Genomic DNA, 19,792 nt, shown 5'->3' with positions numbered 1-19,792 from the left:
TTGCGGGATGGCATCGCCCTAAAGAGGAATTCATTAACCGGCCAAATAATGAAACAATGCTCGGGGGGTTACAGGTGAGAGGCACGGTCCGAAAATCCGTGATATGTATAGTATCATTCCAACGAAGAGCAAGAAAAGAAGGGCTGGACCGACCGCTGGTGTGGGCGGCCGTGGAGGGTGTTTGTTCATTGGTATAAATAAATAAAGTCTAAGAGTCCCCCCTCCCAAACGCCATCGCTATGCACCCGCCCCGGAATTGATGTCCCTCCCCCCCGCCACCACCTTGTAGGAAAAAGTTACTTTTGGCGAATATTCTTGGCCTTACGCTTCTTGAACACCACAGCCGGCGCTGCGGCCTCCATGGAGCCCGCCGCCACCGCCTCCTTGCCTTCGTCCTCCTTCTTCACGGCGTCCTCATCCAGTGCCGGCAAGTTTAGGCCTTTGCCGGCACCATCCTCGGTAGGTTCCCTCTTGATCGAAGGCGCGCCCGGTTCGTTTCCGGACGCAGCATCCCCCACGCCCTCCTCCATCTTGACTGGGACCCCCATGATGCCCTCTTTCGTAATATCAAGGTCCTTCGTCCCGGCGGATGTCTGCTCTTCCTCCGTAACCTCCTCCTCCTCCTCCTTCTTCACCGGCCGTAGAAGCGTGCTGCTGCCGAGCAGCGCGTCGAGGTCCGCGTCGTCCTCCGGCATCGTCTTGGTGCCGCCCCATCTCCTCGGCTTCTTGAACAGGCCCCGGACGGCCTCCTCCTCCTCCCTCTCCTCCTCCGTCTGCTCGCGCTTCCGCACCCCGACCGCCTTGGCCTCGACCGGCTTCTCCCGCAGCGCGTCGTCGTCGTCGATGACCTTTGTCGCCGTCACCGTCCACTCGCCCGCCATCGCCATGTCGCCCCGAAACGCCGTCGGTATCGACACGCCCATCGCCGCGAGTTGCTCCATCTGCTGCTTCCGCTGCGCCTCGGTCGACGACGACGCCGCCGATGACGCCGCGCCCGACCCGGACCTCGAGTACGACGGCGGCCCGGCGAAGGACGACGCCGAGGACCCCGGCGCGATGCCCTTCAGCCGCTCGACCTCGCGCTTCGCCCGCTCCTTCTCGCGCTCCTCCTGCTCATGGCCGCGGTGCAGGTCGCGCAGGAACCGCTTGAGCGCGCCCTGGTGCTTCCCGGTCGCCTCGTGGTTCTGCCGCTCGAGTTTCGTGTCGCGCACGTAGATGCTGCAGTGCTTGCACCAGTATTTCGGCGTCGATTTCCAGTATTCCGACATTTTGGTGGGTGGCTGGGTGGGTAGGACGTCGCTTCGTGGGTTGGACAAACCAGTGCAGGTGAAGATGGATGGCGTTTTCCAGCCCAGACACTGTCTGTCACTGTAGGTGCTGGAATTACGAGGTTCGACGCAGAAGGCGTCAATAACCCCTGCACGGGAGATCTTCGGTTAAGTTTCCGCAGGTACGTACCCAAGATAGGTACCTCCTTACCTACCTTCCCACCTACTCGGGAAGGGGGTTCACCTCTCCCTTCTATTTATTTTTCAACCCATAGGTGCACAGACCCCTCTGTTAGAAAAACGTATAGAAGACGCCCTGTACCCCTAACAGGGCGTACAGATCTGGTCTCTTTTAGCAAAATCTGTTCTTAACACCACTATAATAACACGCCTCTTCTTTACTATAACACCTCTATACAGATAAGTCACACTAAAAAGACAAGCTAAAGGCCTTTCTAGAGAGTTTAGGCTAATATAATAACCCTTACTTTATATACTACTATATAGGCTAACTAGCTATACTAGGTTTTTTTTTTTTATATAGGTTTTTCTTAGTATAATTATTTACTTTAGTAAAAACTTAAATAAATTAGTACTAATAAGAAGAATAATAAGGAATCTAACTAGGTAGAAGTATATCTAATAGACCTTAGTAAGAAAAAAAGGCTCTAGACAGGAGCACTTTAATGTTACTCTTGTAAGGAAAATCACGCTAGAGCCTTAGGCACTAGTTAGTACTAAAACCAGCACTAGATTAAACTTTTACCCCTAAAGGCAAAAAGGACCCTCTGTGCCTATAGCACTGTTATCCTGTACTACTCTATATATATGTAGGTAACGTAAGCCCTAGGATTAGCGGTAGGCGCCCTTTGCCCTAAATAGGGACGTCCTGGCGTTAAACACAACAACAACAACAATAATTGGGAAGGGGGTTTAGACTGTGCCCTATTGTGACGTACAGTAGAGCCTTATACTGTAGGTAAGCACCCACGCGCCGTAACATTTGACTTCAAACTTTGTCTCCCACCCACATTCGACCAAGGGCGTACGTTGCGCCTGTATAGGATGGCGTGGAACATGGGGGGGTTCGTGGTGGTGTCTGACATAAAACACGATGGGCAGGGCGTTCAGCATAACCTTCAAGTGATTCAAGAACCTAGGATTTCAACATACGTTGAGTCTCATGCCCATGCGATTAAGCCCCTGGACTTACCGTCAGGCGTAGTTGATCCGGTATCTTTATGGCAGATGCCGAAAGAAGCAGAGTCAGTTTGCTATAGCAATAGTACATAGACACACATTTCCATGATAAGAGAGGAGGGCGTCGAACTGATAAGAGGAAATGTGGCACGAGGTACTTGAGACTGGGCCGCGATCACGGTCTTATCAAGATTTGTTAATGACCAGCCTCTAAACCAAGCAGCCAATGTTTCAATACACAGAAGTCTACCATGTAAATAGTTTGGCATCTCATTTGCTGTCTAGCGGCTTGTCTTTGTGATTCGTGTTTGTTTGATGGGGGAATTTGAGAAAAGCGAAACACGTTGGTGTGTCGATCGCACGGACGGAATCTCAGCCCACATGAGTAATTGTTTCGGAGGTCAATATAGAGACTCTCTCTAATCCGGACAGACAATATGTTGCGTTTTAAGCCCGCGTTGCCAGGTTACTCCGGTTTGTTGCTATAAAAATGGAAGATGTGAACCGGGGAGGGAGAGGGACCGGGGGGGGGGGAAGCAATCACCCCCCTCTCACGAACAGACTGACTCGTCCGGGACTATAGCACGCCACGAGGCACACATTTAGATGAACATGAGGACTCCCTTCCCGCTGGTATTGACTGGTTGTTTCTATTGGTACCTAATTACCGGGGGGTAGGGGGTGGGAATATGTAATCTGTGTTGCAAGCCTGCAAATCATCTGTGTCTCCCCCATGTCTTCGCGCCAGCGAAACAAACTTTTTTGTGTTCATCATCCATTAAAAGTTGCCGTTTGCCCAGGCAAAAAAAAGGCTGTGAGAAGTCGCGCACGCTGTGCTGTGTATTAAACCTCATCTCTCTCTCCCTATCTCTGCCCCCTCTCTCTCCTAGATTGATAAAAGTCTCCTCCCAAAACTGCCGGCAATGAATTCCGTTAGAGCATGTACAGAGCCGCGGAGAGCATGACGACGAGCGCCAGGAATGAGGTTGGGGCGAGGCTCGGACCCCCCGCGACGGGAGGAACCACCGGAAAAGGAGCTGTCGGTCCGGGCCGAACTGGGCCGGGAGCGGTGCCCGGCGGGTTCTGGGGGTTCGAGGTGTTTGCTGCAGGAATCGACTGCGAAGGGGTCGTCATGGCGGGCGGGGCAGGAGTTGTCTTGGCTGGCATGCTGGCATTTGGCTTGCCGGTGACGGGCGGGAGATTACCGCAGAGAGAGGTGTGGGCCTGGATCTGTCCGTCGCCGATCTGGCAGACAGGAAGGGGAACCGTGGTGGCAACCACTTGCGGCGCGCCGTCCCCGAGGTACGTGACGTTGGCCGGCACGACCATGACGTTGCCGTCTTGCTTGCCACTGTTATCGAACGCGGGGGCGTTCTGGCCGCATGGCAGAATGGCGAGGTGGATGGGCGAGCACTGCTCAGCCCAGTTACGGTCGTACAGGTTCCAGAAGTTACCCGAGAGGCAGCGGAAGAAAGTGGTGGATCCGCCGAGGGCCAGAGAGCCGTTGGTGCAGACGGACCAGCCAGCAGTGTAGATGACGCCGGCCTGAGGGGGGCCGTCGAACTGGAACTGAAAGTTTGACACAATCGAGCCGATGCGGCCTTTGGAGTCAGTCAAGACACCATCCTTGAGCGTCATGTCGAGCGAGCCCTCGGCGTTGCAAGAGCCTCTCTTCTGTAAGATTTGTCAGTCAATCTCCTCTACATGTGGCAGTGGTGGTGCCGGCGGCGAGGAGGCTCACGTTGAGGCTTTGCGTGCCGAGCTCGACGACAGCCATGCCGAAGTTGCCGTCGAAATTGTTCTGGCAAGAGGACGGGGGGCCACTCGGGGGAGACAGAAGAGGAATGGGGGAGCTCTGAGGCGCGGCCTGGGGCATGGCGAGGGCCATGCCGGCCATAGTGCAGGTAACAAACGCAGAGAGACGCATTGCGATTGACTGTTGAGATTGTAAATTAGCAAACCTTTTCTGGGATGAAAGATGATGAGTGTTCATAAGGGTCGGCAGCCACGCGGAAAGTGCAAGTGAGACTGCAAAGCGCCGGCGATATCATATAGAACACCTCACTCGCGATCCATCGGGAGGATAGCCAGCCCCTTCCACGACTTCTTCGTCGATGTGGACGATGACATCGCCAAGGTGTCCCATCTCGGCACTCGCTGAGAGGTGCACCAGTCCGAAACTGGTGCCAAGGAGAACTGTCGAATGGCCGATGGCGTGTATCAAGGCACATATCAAGCCTTCGCAAGTGCAACGGACGCCAAGAGTTGGCGAGGTAGATACGAGAAGGACGAGGAAAAGGATTGCTGCCCAACTCACTCCAAACAGAGATGATCTAGAAGGAATAACCACGTACCTGAAGTATGCTTGGCGATTTATGGTCGGCAGCAAGGCCGGTTCTGTGGAAGGTTTGAAGGTGATAATCCGGCGGTTGCTGAAGGCGACGGTGGTCCAAGGTGCCAAGGAGGAAGTGGTGATGTGGCCGAGAAGAAACTTCCTTGTTCTTTTAGACCTCTCACAGCCCAGACTTATTTGTTTCGTCTCCCAAGCCCCAATGGTGGTTGAGTTGTGTGCCCTCGACACAAACTATGACCTCGTTCAAGAATCACACAGAAAGTGCGGATGGTGCTTGCTGTGGTGTTGTCTTTCGTATTCGGTGGCCGTGTAGGATCGTTCACGCACGCAGTGCAAATGAGGATAAATAAGAATACCGGACGATGGAATGAGGCTTGCTCTTCCTTGATGATCGTTGTCGCTCAATGTGTAAGAATTGAAAGGTGACTTGCTAACTCCAGGTCCTTTCCAGCATCGAAAGACGAGAGGACGAGAATAATAGGTAGCAAAGAGTCTAGCGAGGGAAACGCGGCAGCCTTATGGCGGAGATTATAGGCAAGGATGGGGAATGCGGTCGAACCCTCGGAGCTGAAAGGGGGGGAAGGGCAAAAAGGAGGAAGAGTTGGGGCCTGGTGCTTCATATAGCCAAACAAGGCTGTGTTCCGAGTTTTTTCCTCTTATTTTTGGCGGCGGATAGGGTGCAAGATAAACTTCAGTCGTCATGGGTGGGTTGCGCTTCTTTGATGTCCTGGAACGGGGTTTCATGGACTGGACTGAATAAGCTACGTACGGGGGGTTTACAGTCGGCCCAATGTAGTCTAAGTGGCAGTCTATCTGCGAAAGGAACAGACATTTGTATGTACAAATTGTCATCTTGTCCAACCAAAAGACACAAAGACTACCTACCAGGTGTATGGAGTACTCGCAAACAAACCCATGGACAAAGACTTCTGCGCTTGGATATCATATCTGAGGCCAGAAGCAATGCCATAACCGAACACCCTTCTGTCGATGAACGTGGGTGTTAGATGAGTGGACGGATGGTTGGGTGGATTACTGAGGGCGCAGGGGTTGGTTAGGGAGGCTGCATCAGGGCTGGGCTGCTCGGCTGACTGGGCTGGGCTGGGGACAAGCTTCAGCCAGGACCAGGGTTGGAGTCATGATCCATGGCGACCACTCGTAGTGTACAGCACTATTCGTAGTACGCTTACGAATACTATGGATAATAGTGCTTGTGCAGAGCCACAATGTCAAACCCGCGGACTCAGTGTTTTGCCGGCCGTTGCAATGTCAGAGGTACAACATCGGTGACTTTTCGACGCTGCCAGCGCAGCAGACTGTAAGCTTCCCGTCGAGTCATGGTGAGGCGTGCAATTACATACTTGTACAGAGTACTCTAAGAAACCATGTATACTACGTGTCATTCAGACGAACCGGGCAATTGCAACTAGAAGCGGCTTTTCGTGCCTCTACCTCTTTGCAAGCGCTTTGTCCTGTACGAATGGATACTCTGGGCGGACAAGATGCACAAGTCTGCGAGAGGGCACCGCCCCCCACTCGTAAGATGTCGCAAAAGACAGCCCAGTTGATGACTGGGAACCCAAGGATACCTAGACCACTCGCCCTGTCCTGTGCTGAGACAGGGAGGGCTCTTGCGCAGCTACCCGCTGGGGAGGTTCCTGGGAAGCTGGAACCGAAAACCTGTATTGAGTGTAGGGATGGTTGGGAACTGCTGTTCACCAGGCACGGCCGCTTCTCACGGCTAATGACTGAGTAAAATGAGAGGACTGCATTGTGTGCATTGCGCGGAATTCCGGACTTGTCAGGCTTATTTCGTGAAATGCTTCCCATGTGCTTGCGATACTGCGGTTTTTGCGCATCTGAAAACGGTCGACTTCCAGTGGCGCTGGCTGGGGCGGAGGCCTTAGAGTAGGAGTGGCTCCCAGGGGTTACTAGGCTCTGCGGAAGCCGAGAGTGGAGCCCGTCTCTACAACCAAGCTTGTGTGCCTGTCTTGGGGCTGCCGTGTCATGATCTTCGGTCCGGCAGTGAGGGGTCATCAGCAAAGGGGGTGAACTGGGGTGTCGACAAATGTTACCGGGAGGGAGCCAGAAGTGATGGAAACTGTACCGACGGGAAGCTAGGTATTGGTCGAATGGTGTGGCATCAATGATCCAGTGAGGTTACGACATGGCGGTTTCCCTCCCCCCTTGGCTGAGGCTCGAGAATTAAGTTCGGTGAGAACGTCCGGAGGAAGGGAACGTGTCCCTGGCGCGGAACAAGGAGACGGGACTCAGTGTTTCTCTGAGGCAGTGTTTGGTTCAAAGACAACACTCGACAAACCGAGACAGTCTTGTTTCCCTTGCTTTGGAGTTGTTGTTGTTGTTTGGTTGCCAGACCTATGGTGGCTTAGAGTGTGTCACCCGAGTCGTTTTCCCCTTCCCTTCTGTTTTGTAAGTGTCTGGTGCAGAAATTCAAAGAAACCGGAGGGTTTCTTCGGCAGGAGAAACATTCTCCAGGATGTCCGTTGTCGGTGCAGACATGAAGTGCCGTCAACCTAGTCAGCCACGAATAATTGCACTGCAGTGTCTTGATTTCGGTCCGTCTGACTGACAAAGAGCACTTCTCCGGCCTCCAGGCCCGAAATGTCGCATGCCGTCTCTCATCCATGCCGGCTACACCGCCGGCACGGCTTCGCTCCAGAACCATTTAGCTCGAGTGGCGTACAAGCTTGTCCCACCACATTCGTTCTTGGCGGCATCGGTGGGCCGAGAATCTGGCAGCGAGAATCGCACGGTTGAGTCCGGGTTATCGAGTGTCGTCTGGTCGGGTGATGTTGGCGCGTGTTAGCCGACCTTACCTTTATGATCCTGTAAATACCGGCGAGCCTCCTCATCTGACAATGTCTTTGACCGACATCCTTTCACCGATTCGTCACCGATAGCCGGGGGAGGGGCGAGAGATCGGACGCCTGGGCATGGGCTCGATTAGGAGAGGGAAAGCAACCACCTTACAAGGAAAGGCGGGCCGGCCTGTTACATGCGCTGCAGCTCGGCAAAAGCGCCAAGCCGAGCCGCCCAGCATTAGCACGGTCCACTCAGTATCAGATCAGAGAGCCTGTGTCGATGTGCCCACACCGAAGACTCGGCACCTCGCTCGCTGACTGATTGGCTCTGCCGCCCTGCAGACCTCTTCCAGGCCCCTGCCCTATGCCTCCTCTCCCGTGGCGCCATCAAACCCTCCTGGAACCGGACCGTAATGACAGGATACGCTCTGCCAGCTGTCGAGGATTGCAAATGCGGGAGCGCGGCCCTGTGGCAGCATGGCGGGAGGTGCCTGGCCAGCGGCAGGGCACGGGGGAAAGGTTGAGTACCTATGTAGCAAGGGAGAGTGACGATCCCACCAAGGGAGCAGCCAGTAGAATCGACACGTACAAACCTGATCCAACTGTCAATCAAAGTGATCCAAATCAAACAAAGTTTTGTGCGGTGTGCCAATGTAGCGAGCGTATGCTGGCACCTACCCCGTCGAGGCTGCTATCGTCGCACTTGGCTGATGGCACCAGGTCTCGTGGCTTGCTTTCCTTGCCTCGGTGGTGTATTCGTACCGCAGGGGCAGCATGCCAACCTGCCGGGATCATGCGGAACAGGTCCGCGTGTACCGTATAATAGTCACAAAGCTGGCCGCAAACGGCGATGGTTTGCGGCGTCGGTGCTGGGTCTCCTTGTGACCCCCTCGAGACTTGCATCCAGCAGACCCAGCGAGATCCGTATCTGGCCATTCGTTCGCGAAAGCTGAAGGCTGCTGCTAGGCTGCTTCCGTCTCAGCATGGGTCCCAGCAGCGGGGGTAAAAGGGAATTGACATTTTTGAGATGATAAAAGATCGGATCACGGGGGGAGATCAGTGTGTCTGCATGAAAAAGCGGATATAAAGATGACTGTGGTTGGCTCTGGGCAAACAGACCAAGTGTCCAAGCGACGGAAGGAGCATCGCAACTCTTGCGTTCTAGGTAGACTGAGGCGGATGCATCCTAACTGGCAGGCACGACCCACCATTATGTGCGATCTTGGCATTAACATAATGGCATGTGTTACCTAGGTAGTTAATAACTTCCGGCTTACTTTTGACGACATCGCCGTGTGTGGGCAATATGTGTGTCTGTAATCTTTGATCTCAAACATCAAACGTGAAGCTCAAAATTCCTGCCGAGTAATAACGTTGCTTTCTTTGACTGATCGTCTGTAAAGGCTATCGATACCAAGTGTTGCAGGAAGCAAAAGTGGCAGGAAACAAGAGTGGCGATGCACACCTACGCCTCGGTTCAGTTTTGTATCTATATAATGGGCATTTAACATTGTTTCATAATGCCAAAGCCTCTTAGCCATAGACTGTGATTTTCTTAAGCACTCTTCTCCGCGCTTCGCTCGAGCATAAAGCCGAAAAAAAGCAAGACAGCGAGAGACGACATGCTACGAGGCGGCGGTTGCTTGCCCAGCACACCTCTGGCGTGGATGCAGTAGGCAGAGAGGGTGAAACTTGGACGCTGACGCCTTGCAGCCCGCCCCTGAGAGGGGTGAAGAGCTCATCGACAACATCGTTATCCGGCTCTGGACTTTTCTTGCATGTTAACAACGGCGTTTGAAGCTCGATGAAGATTCATGGTGTCCCGTACGTACCTAGGGGCAAATAAATAGCTGTGGACGAGGCCCGGTTCACTTTCCCGTCTTCGAAATACGGTCCCTAAGACGAACATGGTTTTTTTAATCACGACATCGGTCTGAGTTTGGCCCACAATGGCCAAGGGGGCAATCGGATCAGGCCAAACTATCCATATTGATGAATATAGTTGCTCTAGGACCACCATAAGCGGTCTAACACAGCTCATCCGGTACATATATAATATCACGGTACATAACGACCTGATACGCAGCACCTCTGTACCTATGCCATCCATACAAGGCGTCTTCAGCATGGAGTGAACTGTGTCTTGTCATCAAGTATTGAAGCAGGCAACCGCTTTCTTTGCGTAAGCGGGAACATTGGTAGCCGGCAAGACTTTGACGGAATCTCATCCCCTTGGTGAGCTGCTTTCTCCGCCCATTGTGATCGATCAGGAAGAATTACGACAGGGGCGAGGACGAGAACGAACCAGCAGACTGATGCAAGTTAGCAATGTCTTTATGATGACTGCCCGGACCATTCTTACATGGTGACGGATGTTGTAGCACGCCCCGTGTTTTCAAGTAAGAAGTCCCCCCCCTCTAAAGAATCATGAGCAAACGAACAATGAACAGGAAATCACTTGACACGTTTCTCTCGATAGAAAAAAGCATAGCGAGCTATGGGCGAGAACCCTTCCCCCGAGGCAATTCTTACGTCACATCTCACACGGATTGCGACTGGACGAAATGGAATACTCTTGAATTGGCTGAATTCGACTTGTGCTTTTAAATGACCAAAGACGCATGCATCTATGAAGAGTGATGGAGCTCTATCCGACTGCAATGCAAATCCTTTCTTCATTACGTCGTCGTCCGTTAACCTCACCACATGCAACGCACCCTGAGCCCTCAGGCTTACATGATGACCTCGTTTGCGACGTCCTAAAGAAGTGTCAGTGCCGGTAATCGTAGCCGGGAATAGGGGAGAACACACCCTCTTCAACTCCTTGAACGGCAGGCAGACACAGTTTTGCACACGGACCTCATCACCCACACCGCAGTCCTTACCCAGAATGGTGATGCTCTGGACCTTGACGCCGTTCTTGATGATACTGGTCGTGTGGCTGCCGACGGGAGTGGGTGTGCCCTCGACACGCGCCCAGGCGCCGACGCGGCTGCCCCATCCGATGATGGAGTAGAGAACGCACGAGTCGTGCTTGATCTCCGAGTCCTCGAGGACGACGGCCTCCTTGATGCGGGCACCAGGACCGACGTGAACGCGCGGTCCGATGGACACGTTGGGGCCCAGCTTGGCAGTGGGGTCGACGTGGGCAGTGGGGTGGATGAAGACGGGAGGGATGATGTTTGCGCTGGGCTCGGCGAGCTCCTTGGAGCCCGTCTGCCAGGCCTTTTGGAGGTAGAGGGCGTTGGCAGGAACGGCGGAGCCGGCCGTCTTGATCTGGCGCCAGAAGTCCTTGGTCTCGTAGACGAAGAAGGACTTGGTATCGGCAAAGTCACTGAGGATGTCCTGCTCGAGGCGGATGACTTGGTTCTTGCGCTCCTCGTCGTCGTCAGCTATGATGAAGCTGTTCTCGAGGTTCTCGGAGCTCGGGTAGGAGGCGAGGCGCGAAGGGCGGTCGGTACGGCGCTTGATAGCGGTCTTGATGGAGGGGAAGATGGCGTCGGTGGAGAAGAGGTAGACACCGCAGTTGATGAGGTTGCTGATTTGCGACTCGGGCTTCTCGACATAGTGGAGGACGCGACGGGTGTGGGCGTCGCTGACGATGCAGCCAAAATTGGTGGCAGCCTCGTTGGAGACGCGGGTCCCAAGAATGACAGCTTCGGCGTTCTTGTCATGGAAGAGCTGGAGCATCTCGGGGAGGGGGAAGGAGCAGCAGACATCGGCGTTCAATACGAAGAGGCGCTCGGGGTGGCCCTTGAGGATGGGATCGCGGAAGTGGTAGAGACCACCAGCAGTACCCAGAGCCTCATATTCGCGCAGGTACTTGATGGTCAGGTTGGGGAACTCGCTGGCAGCATCCTTGATGAAGTCGCGGAAGACGGACTCTTCGTAGTAACCGATAATGAGGACCTCGGTGATCTCCTTGCCGGGGACTCGGTCGATGGCAGCCAGGCAGTGCCAGATGATGGGGTGGCCGGCGACTTCGAAGAGAGGTTTGGGGACGTCGAGAGAGAGAGGACGGAATCGAGTACCGCGGGAAGGACCGCCGACCTGCAGTTTTTTGAGGGTTCTCTGGTTAGCTCGTGGCCGTTTGCAGAGGACAACAACAAGACGGCGCTTTCTGCGGAGGGGAACAAGGCGGGTGAGGGTATTTTTTATATTTATATTTATTTTTTAGAGACGCACGCGCCGGCGCACGGTGAAGCAATGCGCAACGCATGCAGCACACGCAAAAGGTGTTCATACCAGAATAACGGCCTTGGTGGAAGACTCTCCAGAGGCCTTTCCGCGGTAGGGGACCTGCAGCGACATGGTTTGGGCGGAGATGTGGTCTGGTTAGATTTGAGGTGAGGAGGAAAGCGAAGAATGGCTTGGATGAGGTCGCTGGAGGTTGCTGCCGTATGGAGGTGGCCGCAAAATGCAACGTCACCGCTTTGCGGACATGGTTTACGGATACTCCCTCCCTACCTTTGTAGTGTACGGATAGGTAGACGAGGAAGGCAGGCCCCTCCCCCTCCCAAGTTCAGTGCACAGCGCAGCGCAGCACAAGACAGGCAATAGGCACGATGTATGTTTTGACAGGGATCATTGGGTGGCTTGTGCAATTGTACACCTGTGGCGGATGGTCCCTGATCTGTTACGGGAGGACATGAAGACCTGCCCATCAGCCGGGCATCAAACAGGTATATCCTATCTGCAGGACCCTGTGCGGGGGATATGGGGAGATGAGCCTCCTCGGCGTGCAGGATCCAACCAGCCTCAGAAGCTCAAGTGGCTCAGGAACACATGCGATGAGCTCTGCCAGCTCATTGGTGTCCCTCTTCTCGATGCTTTCTTTTTTTCTTTTTCTTGTTCAAACATCTGTCGTCTTTGGCCAAGTGTCCATTATGCGACAGCTTCCTCCCAACCTCTTTCTTTTCTTCTTGCTCTTATCAACAGCAATCAGTTCACTTGATATTTACGTCATTATCTTGTGTGGAAAATATGTGCGGGATGATTGTTACAGAGTCGGTCTCAACTCTTTCAATATAGGTACTTGAGTACCTATGTAATAGGTACCTACATACGGATACCAGGTAGGCAGTCTCAGCATCAGGACGAGGCAATGTTAAAAGGTTGAGAGACAAGATAAGATGTGTGCAGGAGGTTGTCCAATTGGACCTTTCCAACCAAGCCAATTTACGCGTTGCCACACGACCGTGTTGAGAACGTGTAAAGTAGGCGGCGACACACGCGACGAGGGGTGGTGGTGGCAAGGCAAACAGTGACATGGTTGACTGGGTGAGGAGGCACCCATCTCCCGCAAATTCTGCCTGCCAGCTGTGCGATTTGGGGACGTTCGTTAGGTACCAAGGCGCGTCCTGCTCTTCCCCGTGCCGTGGGATCGTCACAGCCAAGCTCCACTGCCAGCCATTCTTTCGCTCCCCCTGAGGTCCATGACATCCCTGCCTGGACAGCAACCGGCGATGCACCTCGTTCGCTCCAGTCTGTAATAATCATTGATAGCATCTACTTCACCTCGCTAGACACATCACGACATATCATTAGCAATAAGCCGTCAAATCAGTTGAAAATGACTCCAGTTGGCACCTATTTTCTTCATTACCTTGACAAGTTTTCATTCCGGCTCCAGCAGACTTTTACCCAGTGAAAACACGCCGACCCTGGCCTTGATACAAGTCCTGCCTAACACTGACAACCACTTTCAGGTGAGCATCTGGAGCGTGGGGACCTCACGTTGCTCAGGTCACCCAAACGAGGAAGGAGCTCTTAAAGCTTCGGAGCTCCCCAGAGCTCCTTCCTTCACCTTCTTGGGCTTCACTTCATCTTCCATATCTCACTCACTCACTTCCTCTTCACCTTCTCACTTCACTTTTTCAGTCACTTTGAAACGCTTCGTTGCCTGGTTTCTCAATTGCCTGGCCCCCAATTGTCCCTTTGTCTTTTTGCACTGCGCCCCGGCCTTCTTCATAAATTCCCCTCTATCCCGTCCCTATCGTTCGTCTCTTCTGCTTCACTTTGCCCAATATGACCAAGGCAAGAGCGCAAAGAGGCAACCAGCCCATCAAATCCGAGCCTGGCGCCCGCCGCCACAGCAACGACACCTCTACCACTCCTTCTGCCACCAATACATACGATTACTCTCCAGACCAGACCAGACATCAAGCTGCCTCGTACATCGGTCCTGCCGATGTCAACCAGTCGTTCATGAGATCGGATGCTCGTGAGTTCCTCCCCAATCCAATCTTTTTTCTTTTTATGATTCCGTTCCTCATGTCTGCCAAATTCAATAGCGACGCCCTCTATCTTGATCCCCAACCATCCTGGCCTTCCCTCTGTACGGACGGCGCTCACAAATCCCACTTTCGACGAGAGCGAGCCCGTCCTTTTGCAAGTCAGGAACCGCGACATGGATCCTCCCGTCGTTCCCATGCAGAATGATTCGTTCTTTGATGGTTCCTTCCGGGATATCGGCGCCAAGGTCAAGATCTTCAACGATACGCTCGGTGAACTTCAGCAGATTGGCGTCTCTCACGATGTCGCACTTCCACAGCTGGTCTTAGTCGGTGACCAATCCGCTGGAAAGTCCAGCCTCATGTCTGGCCTGGCCGGGCTCAACCTGCCACGCAGTGAAGGTGTATGCACCCGCTGCCCTATCCACATCCGTGTCTCTCGCAGCGGCGCCCGAGACCGTGGCGGGCCTCAATGGTCTTGCCGTGTCTCTCTGCAGCAAGACTATGCCTTCAAACCTCCGCCCCACTACAACATCACCAAGGCCGATGTTACAGCAGCAAACCCTTTCCCTCCCTGGGTCAAGCAAGCACGCGTTGTCAAGGAATTCATGACCATATACGACCAGTCAGATATCGACACGGTCCTCAAGTGGGCCCAGATTGCCATCCTTAACCACGACCAGAACCACGAGCTCTACGTCCCTGGCACCGGCGCAATCACGAAACAGAGCCTGCTCGACGAAGAGGCAGAGAGGACCTTGGCAAAGTTCAGTCCCAATACCGTCGCCCTTGAGATCAAAGGTCCCGATCTGCCCGATCTCTCGTTCTATGATATGCCAGGCATCTTTCGCAATTCTGCACGAGAGGAAGATGAGTACCTCGTTTCGGTGGTTGAGAATCTGGCCCGTGAGTACATCTCGCACGCTGGCGCCCTTATCATCTGGGCTGTGCCGATGAACGTTGATCCGGAAACATCCTCCACGCTCTCCATCATCCGAGACCTCCGCGCCCAACAGCGGACCATTGGGGTCATGACCAAGGCCGACCTCCTACCTGAAGGCAACAATAACCAGTGGATGTCAATGCTGCGTGGTGAGCGGCACAAGATTGGACACGAGTTCTTCATCACATCTCGCCCTTCTGATCAGAACCTCGACCAGCAACAACGCTGGGAGGAGGCCTTCTTCCACCAGGACAGCAGTGAGCGCTGGCCGGAAGAGTTCCACCCCTTTCGAGACCGATGCGGTGTCGAGAAGCTGAAGACGGCTTTATCAGAAAAGTTGGGCAAGGAGTTTGCCAAAAAGTAAGAAGGCCCCCTACCACCGTGCTTTGTCCCAATACTGACTTCTCCAGCTTGCCTTCTATCAAGCAAAAGGTCCAGACACGACTTGGCGAAATCGAGAGACAGCTCAGCACGCTTCCTGAACTGCCTAACAACGTCGAGTTGGAGGTCAGAAAGAGCCTGATGAACTTTTCCACCATCGTCAAGGAAACCCTTCGCGCAAGACACTTTTCCTCTAACTACGGAACTCTGTCGGATAACTTCCGTGACTGCATCCTGCAGATGAAGCCCAAGTTTGTCCTGAAGGACAAGTCTGATATTCCCGTTCTTGAAATCTCTGACGACGACGACGAGTCGGCCAACACCACTCCCGGTAACAGAAAGCGCAGTGCGAATGGCCAGGGCTTTGCGAACGCCAAGAGACCCCGCCCTACCCCTACTGTCAACGGCGGCTCCTTTTCGGCGGCTGTTAAGATGGAAGACGGCGGTTCGACACCAAACACTCCATCCCGTAGAAGACCGCCTCCGTCGGCACCTCTTGTTGGCCCCTTCCAGCAGTACTTCAACCATGGCGCAGGATTCCGGACGCTGGCGCAGATTCGAGAGGACATTAGAGCCAAGACTAAGGCTGGTATGCCTAACATCGTTCCCGATGAGGTGTACGAAGAGCTCGGCAAGAAAGCAGTGAGAGACTGGGATAGGCCCATGGCCACGTTTGTGCACGAGACTATGAGTCGACTGCAGAAGATTGTCGACTGGGCTCTCGATCAAGCTTTCGGGTCCCTGAAGAAGCGCCTGATCTTCAAAGAGTCCAAGGCCCTCATGGACGAATTCCTGAATCAGCGACGGGCCGAGACGATGGCCTTCCTCAGGGAGATCTTTGAGATGGAGACATTCCAGTTGTTCACAGTCAACCAGAAGGCCTTTGCCGACTACGAGCGTTCCGAGAGCCGAGTACTGACGCGCTATCGCCATGTTATGCGCTGGCAGGCGTTCTCTGGCGAGCAATCCGACTTTCATGATTGGGAGAAGATGACACCGGACCAGCAAAGCCATGAAGAGAAAAAGCATGCCTCTGAACTGGCGAAAATGGGTCCAGACCCCTTCGATAAGGAGCTGAAGGTGGCCGCCTATGTTCGCGGCTACTACATGCTTGCAGCCCTTCGCTTCACTGACACGGTCTGTCTCTCAATCACATCGCGTATGATGCCGAAAATCATCCAAGATCTAGACTTCTTCCTGGAAAAGAAGCTTGGCTTGGTTGGCGGGCATGACGACTCGATCTTTTCTCGTCTGATGGAGGAGGATGAAGACACTGCTCTTAAGAGGGAACGTCTCAAGGGCGAGCTCGAAAAGTTCAACAAGGCACTCCAGTCGATTACGACCAACGAGTTGGAGGATGTGTCAGGCTCGTCATCGCAGGGGCACACGCAGTTCGGACCGGACGCGGAGTCTGTGGCCGATAGCATGGACCTGGACTCGTCGATCTGAACTGCCAGCAACTCTAGACTACTATGTTCTGCCATGGCAAACCAGGGGGTTTTCCTGTTTCTCCGATGTAAGGGAGAGAGAGAGGAAGAAGGGGTGGAGAGAGAGATTGCCCACCAAACGGTCAAGGGATTGTAAATTTTGTAGTTGTACTTGGCAACGAATTTCAGGCGGGAAAAGGTTTCGAGTGGGATTACTTGCAGAGGCTTGTGTGGCAACAGAGACAGGACACAAGCCGTTGGACAACCTTGTAGATGGTTGAACTGGCTATTTGGCGTCATGGCGTACCGGATATCGGGGCCATGTGGTGGCTCTTTCCTTTGTTTCCGATCAGAAGGAAGGGGCTTCGTACAAGATACCAATAATGTAGGTAGTTTGAGTCAGACAATTGACGCAAAGATGTAATAACTTGCTGACGTCGAAGTGTCAGATGGATGAACTGTAAAGATGAACTGTAAAGAGGAGACAGCTGGAGTTCCAGATGACCAGGTCGATGGATGCAAGCGAGATCGACCAGAGGCGGCTGTACAGTCTGCCATTGGTGTTCCGGGTTCCGGGCCTACCTACCTACTTACTACCTACCTACCTAGTGCACCAAGGAGACGTGTGGCAAGACCGGAGCCTGAGGAAACGAGCCGTCGTGCCTGCCGAGTCGCCATCTCAGTAGTTCATATTTGGGCTTTGCTGGCCGAGGGGAAGGAATGCCTCAATTTCCGGCTGCTTCCTCCCCTTTTCTGCCGTAGATGTCTTCCTTTCCAAACTATGAGAACACGTTCCCCGTGTCTTTACTGATGCAGCTCTCGTTTGACTCAAGGTTGCCATTCGTCCGTCGCCCTCCGAAGGACCTCCATCTTCCATCCTGCATATCGCGGTCTGCGACCCAACAGCACATGATCTGCAAGAATATTCGGAAGCCTCCCGGATGACCGAGGCCGTCCCTTCATGCATCACGTCGCAGCAGCCCCTTTCTTTCCCCTAGAAACTGTTTGGGTAACAGGTACCACACCTTCAACTTTAGCCGGCTTGGGGCGTTCCCATGGCTCTGGGACGCATTTCTGGGGTCGTTGGCCAGCCGCTACACGAAGGCTGACTATCGGCTAATATGCTCAGGGCCCTAGCTAGCCATCAACCACGACCGACCACGACGTACAGCGGCTATTTGCAACCGAAAGCGCTGGCGAGGAATAACTATTGATTCGAGAGCGGCCAATGTCGGGCGAAGTTCCCAACCGCTGGATTGCGCCAATGCAGGACAAGCCTGGGGGTAGCATTTTGACTCTTGGACTGGCGTTGGACCGGTTCATTACTCCCGATAGCCGGCTCAAGGGGGGGGGGGGGGGGGGGGGCCTTCCCCAGATTCGAAACGCCAGGCCACGCTTCTAACATGCCAACGTCGGTGGATCACGAGACATTATCAAGCTCACCATGGGGTGCTGGAACTGACGGTGATTCGATACGGAACCGATACGTCGGACACGGATCCCCAGTCACTCAGTTCTGGGCGTCGCCAATGGTGCTTGTACCTGTCAAGCAATCAGTGCAAAGGATGCCAATGTATCTTGGACGCATTGCCACGATCAAGAACCAGATCGGCGTGCTCGGCGATAGGCGACGCCTGGACCGACCGTAGGTAGGCTCTTCCCAGTTTTAAGTAGAGATGCGGTGGATATACAATCAGCAGTCCCCAAACGGCAGAAATTGTAGGGGAACCAAGATGGTCCTAGCCTATCAAGTCGAGCACGCAAACACCAGATTTCCCCGGGTATCCATACTGGAGCCCATCCATCGAAGCACAAGCGAGAATGGAACCGCAATTCTTTTCCCTCCTCTTTTTGGTCGCCCCCCTCGGTGGCACCAGTGAATATCAACAAGGCTCGGCACCCCTGGCTTGCTGCACATATCATCGCCAACTACTATTTTCAGACTCGGTCACGCGAACCGATCCCACACTCAAAGGAAACTATCGCTTTCTGCGGTGGCTTCGCATCCTTCGGGTCCAATGTCGGTAAGGGTGCCGTAAACTCGAGGCATTGCGACAGTCCGTAGAGCATCCAACAGGCATTCCAGGAGCACTTTGCCGGAGCTGAGCGGGCTAGTCTGAAATGGGATTAGATTGCCCGTCAGATATCGTACAAGGCCGGGCCTGCCTTCCGGAAGGGCGCTTCCTTCGCCCTTTGCTGCCGCTTGTGGCGTTTTACCAGTGCTTGCAAAAGTGTACGGTAGATTACATGCTCACGCGAGGGTAAACTGCATTGGCCCGAGGCGATTCCTGGCCCTTGAGCCACCGAAGGATCTGCGAAGCGACCTCGGGACGACGAGACATCCCAGACAGATCAGGGGGGGGGGAGTGATTGTGGAGACTGGAGCAAAGGAAACACCCTCTGCTTGTGACGCTTCTGGCAGTGTCAAAACATCGGCTCGAAGGAGTCGATGAATCATGAGACCACCCTAGCCACCGGGGTCATGGGCCGAAGCTCGTTGAATGGCATTGCATCAAATACGCACTTGGGGGTTGCAGCTGGTATTGATGATCTACACAGCTACGTACAGCTTCATTGCAGGCTCGATAACCTCGGCTAGTCTTGGACCGGGTCTGGGGAAGTGGATCCAGGAGAGCAACGACGATCAAGCGCCAACAGAACATGCTCGTCTGTTGTGATCGAAAAACATATCACAGTTTCTCCCAAGGACCTTCGACAACGCTGCAGACCTTGGTTGGGTTACAACGCATACTTCACCAGGCTTGTCTAGACGGAAGCCCTCTCAATACCCATCCTTACCAAATATCGGCGCATGAAGCCGAATGTGGCGAGACAATCCATCCAACAACGTTCCAATACCGTACGAACCTTCGCAGTCCAACTGCACTTATCCGGGAATGGGTCGACACACAAGTACGGCCGTTGACCAAGGCAACCAACCAGTCAAGGACGACTCCAGTCCCCATTCGCTTCGCTTAACAGATGCCGCAATTTACGCCCGCATTTGCTGGTCTCCGGCGAGTCAAGTAACGACACTTAGCCTTCCAACATCACAGGTCCCAGTTATTCAATAACATGTCTAGCCTGTCTAGGCTTCCGCGGCCCAGGCACACTACCAAGCCATGCGCGCTTTACCCCAGGGTTCACGTTTCTCCTACAGTACAC

The 19,792-nt window shown here is 53.9% G+C and overlaps 4 protein-coding genes across 4 annotated transcripts; 1 reads left to right on the top strand and 3 right to left on the bottom strand.

Annotated features, from left to right (window-relative positions):
- Window positions 1–296: 296 nt before the first annotated feature.
- Window positions 297–1,268, bottom strand: GLRG_06575 (U1 zinc finger; the record flags this gene model as incomplete). The annotated part of the gene is made up of 1 exon (XM_008097260.1): window positions 297–1,268. The coding sequence occupies one exon, from the start codon at window positions 1,266–1,268 to the stop codon at window positions 297–299; it is 972 nt and encodes a 323-aa protein (XP_008095451.1).
- Window positions 1,269–3,401: 2,133 nt separating this feature from the next.
- On the bottom strand, window positions 3,402–4,395 carry GLRG_06574 (covalently-linked cell wall protein; the record flags this gene model as incomplete). Its single annotated transcript, XM_008097259.1, has 2 exons — window positions 3,402–4,142; window positions 4,210–4,395. 2 exons carry the CDS (start codon window positions 4,393–4,395, stop codon window positions 3,402–3,404), a joined length of 927 nt encoding a protein of 308 aa, XP_008095450.1.
- Window positions 4,396–10,375: 5,980 nt separating this feature from the next.
- Window positions 10,376–11,954, bottom strand: GLRG_06573 (nucleotidyl transferase; the record flags this gene model as incomplete). Its single annotated transcript, XM_008097258.1, has 3 exons — window positions 10,376–10,402; window positions 10,455–11,693; window positions 11,889–11,954. 3 exons carry the CDS (start codon window positions 11,952–11,954, stop codon window positions 10,376–10,378), a joined length of 1,332 nt encoding a protein of 443 aa, XP_008095449.1.
- A 1,716-nt stretch (window positions 11,955–13,670) lies between these two features.
- Window positions 13,671–16,649, top strand: GLRG_06572 (dynamin family protein; the record flags this gene model as incomplete). Its single annotated transcript, XM_008097257.1, has 3 exons — window positions 13,671–13,866; window positions 13,937–15,179; window positions 15,230–16,649. The coding sequence occupies 3 exons, from the start codon at window positions 13,671–13,673 to the stop codon at window positions 16,647–16,649; spliced, it is 2,859 nt and encodes a 952-aa protein (XP_008095448.1).
- Window positions 16,650–19,792: the final 3,143 nt, after the last annotated feature.

Source organism: Colletotrichum graminicola, assembly GCF_000149035.1.
Source record: "Colletotrichum graminicola M1.001 genomic scaffold supercont1.25, whole genome shotgun sequence".
In the NCBI taxonomy this organism is placed as follows: Eukaryota; Fungi; Ascomycota; class Sordariomycetes; order Glomerellales; family Glomerellaceae; genus Colletotrichum; species Colletotrichum graminicola.
The sequence above is the reverse complement of the archived record's forward strand: the minus strand, read 5'-3'. Positions and strand labels throughout refer to the sequence as shown.